At 42.5% G+C, this 3,300-nt stretch overlaps 1 protein-coding gene across 1 annotated transcript; it reads right to left on the bottom strand.

The window, feature by feature from the left end:
- Nucleotides 1-468: 468 nt before the first annotated feature.
- Nucleotides 469-886, bottom strand: LOC144690061 (cysteine-rich and transmembrane domain-containing protein 1-like). The gene has a single exon (XM_078557569.1). It carries the CDS (start codon nucleotides 816-818, stop codon nucleotides 501-503), a length of 318 nt encoding a protein of 105 aa, XP_078413695.1. The 5' UTR covers nucleotides 819-886; the 3' UTR covers nucleotides 469-500.
- Nucleotides 887-3,300: the final 2,414 nt, after the last annotated feature.

The following is a 3,300-nucleotide window of genomic DNA, read 5'->3' as shown; positions in this document are numbered from 1 at the left end:
CAATTGAAAAGTTTTGTCTTTGGTGTGGAATATACAGTTCCATTAGTATAATAAACTAAAACACAGCAATTTTTACTTTATTTTCTCCATTTCTAGCAATTCAAGTTCCACAAGAAATATTAGGACTTATTTTACAGAAGTCAGAAACAGAAGTTAAGTTGCACCTATTTTCGTTAAGTATCGAAGTGAATCCTTTGGAACTTATAGCTTGTTTAAAAAAAGATTATCTGCATAAATTAACATTTGCTTATTATTTGGGCAGGCCATCCTAAGACACTGCATCACACTGACAGAACTTGTCATCCAGTTATTCAATTACTAAGCTAATGCCATTATGTGACCAACAAACAGAAGTCTTTAACAGGCATCTTTTGGAAAAAAAATAGTAGGTTGGCATTCGAGCTTTGATCTGAAGGTCAAACAGCAAGGAAGTCTGGTATAATTTCTGTTTTTGTTAAGGAAGTCTGGTACGTGGGGAATTTCCATGTAGTTGGGGGACTTTAAGTCAACATATCCCAAAGGCAACAGCAGCAGAGGGCAGTCCAGCATGCTGTCAAGCATGTATCTCCAGTGTCCTCCCTTCTGCGATCTTCTACAACGTAAACTGTGTTTTCTGGAGCACCTGTGTAAACCATTCCTGGTTGAGGAGTTACATTCTGCCAGCTATACTGTGGATAACCTTGATGTACAGGTTGTCCTCCTGGAGGAGGTGGATAACCAGGATAAGCAGCATTAGGGCCTGGACCATGGTGTTGTGGATAAGCTGGATATGGACCAGTTGGGCCTGGCCCAGGATAAGATGGTGGGTTCGTGTTCATTTAGGATGCTAAACTGAAGTGCTTCTGTGACTGTGCGTTTTGCTTTGTCTCCGCTCCTCCTGTCCTGTCCTCCTGCTTGCTGCTCCGCAACATTCACAGCTTCCTGTGAAGCCTGAGCCAGTGGGACTACCAATTGGGAATTCAGGGATCCATGGACAGCAAACTGTGCTTCTGAATTCACAATTGGCACTCTTGGTCAAGTAAGAGTAATTTTGAAAAATGGTTCCTGTTGGCCTGTTCCAGAAGCTCTGGAATGTACCTTAAAATGTCAACAGTAGCCAACAGATGGCACCACTATCCTCCTACCTACATTTACTTATCTTGCTAATTTATTTACTATTACTACTGTTTAGTTACTTGTTGATCTTGGTGCTTCCTTCCCTTTCGTTTCTGTGAAACAATGTTACACCATGCGTAATTTCCTACATATACAGACATATTTATGAAAATAAAAATGTTACAAGCATCTAGACAATTTAATGTAAAAACAGAAATTGCTGAAAATTTGAGAAAGGACAGATAAAATATCCCTGTTGCAATCCTTTCGTCAGAATAGGATTAACACCCTAGTGATACAATACATTTTATAAAAGTGCGTGAACAAAGAAATATCCTGCAGAGCTAACACCTGGAAAACACAAATTACCAATGGTAGAAATCTGAAATTTTAAAAGCAGATATGATTAGCGAGTTGACCAGCATCGGTCAGGGAGAGAGACAAGGGTTAATGTTTCATTGAATTATCAGCCTTATCATCGATGATGTAGCGTTACATCTGAAATAATAATCATCTTTTCCTTTCACAGATTAATCAACCTGCCTTGAATTTCCAGTATTTTCTATTTAAAAGTTAAAATGGAAAATGTTTTTACAATAAAATGCATGACAAAATTCGAATGCCACGTATGTCCCAGTTGTACTCCTATGTGACCCATTATTGTGCAATGCCCTCCCTTATGATGAGGGAAAATATCTGAGGGCAAATTGCCTGATATGGGAACTATAATGGTGTAGTAGCAAACTTACTACTCACCTTATTGCATTGGACGAAGGTCAGCAAATTACCTGCCATCAACCTTAATTATTTATTTATGGCAATCTCCCAGTTCATGTAGGACTTGGTGCTATGAGCTCACTGGGGGTGGTGAGGGGTTTGGGGATGGAAATTATTAACGCCTCTTGAAGCTCTGCAGTTCAATTTTAACAGGATGCAGTCACTTAAAGGTAAGTGGCAGCACAGGGGTTAGGCTTTCCGTAGGCTGCAAACTGTTTATTTTCAACCTTTTCAAAAGCTGTATGGGGCAGAAGAAGCAAAACCCAAGCTAAGGTGGAATAGCTATTTTATGGCTCATAAAATAGAGTCTGTGGCCAAATGGTCACGTAGGGTATCACCTCGTTCAATACTTGGCTGCCACATGAGACGGGTATAAGGGAGATCACTCTCTTTGGTACTCCAGGGCCCCACCTCTATAAATAGTAATGCAGTATGCTTGACAGGGAGAAACAGCCAGGTTCAACACTGAGTACAGTACCCACATAACCGGGGATGGATGTGGAGGAAGATGACACAGCAGGGAGCTATCAAGATAACACTACCCAAAAAGAGGCCTAGCAGATAGTTGGCCCAACAATGCATGCCATAAAGTGTCGTCTGTCAACCTATTCCGCAATATTGTTGGCCTTGCACAATCGTTACACCTCTTTCCGTGCTTAGGTTGCATTCGTACATTCCAGCAAGGCACACATTCAAGCTGCAGCTTACAGCTCACGCCCTTAGCACACTTATATCTTCAAAGAGCTTCACATGTATAATCGTCATAAGACAACTTACCTGCCCAATGCACAGTCAGTCACTGACACACAGGATGGGCTGGCTGGTGGGCACATGGCTGACTATAATAACCCTTCCACTTTGAAAATGCAGCAGTAGGGTAATGTGCAGCCATGCAGTGGGTAATGTGCAGCCATGCAGTGGGTAATGTGCAGCCATGCAGTGGGTAATGTGCAGCCATGCAGTAGGGTAATGTGCAGCCATGCAGTAGGGTAATGTGCAGCCATGCAGTGGGTAATGTGCAGCCATGCAGTGGGTAATGTGCAGCCATGCAGTAGGGTAATGTGCAGCCGTGCAGTAGGGTAATGTGCAGCCATGCAATAGGGTAATGTGCAGCCATGCAGTAGGGTAATGTGCAGCCATGCAGTGGGTAATGTGCAGCCATGCAGTAGGGTAATGTGCAGCCATGCAGTGGGTAATGTGCAGCCATACAGTAGGGTAATGTGCAGCCATGCAGTAGGGTAATGTGCAGCCATGCAGTGATATTGTTGCTATTCAATGGCAACAGAGAGGGGGACACCACCAGTCACCAGTTTGATGTGGATAACACATTGGTTGATATTGCAGATCAACCCCATTCTAACTGGGATGGAAGCAGAAGCAAATAAAAAAGTTAAGGGAGGACAAAAGCATAATATTGTGGATGCTGTA

This window comes from Cetorhinus maximus, chromosome 14 (genome assembly GCF_964194155.1).
Source record: "Cetorhinus maximus chromosome 14, sCetMax3.hap1.1, whole genome shotgun sequence".
Taxonomy (NCBI): Eukaryota; Metazoa; Chordata; class Chondrichthyes; order Lamniformes; family Cetorhinidae; genus Cetorhinus; species Cetorhinus maximus.
This window is presented reverse-complemented; position numbering and strand designations above follow the sequence as displayed.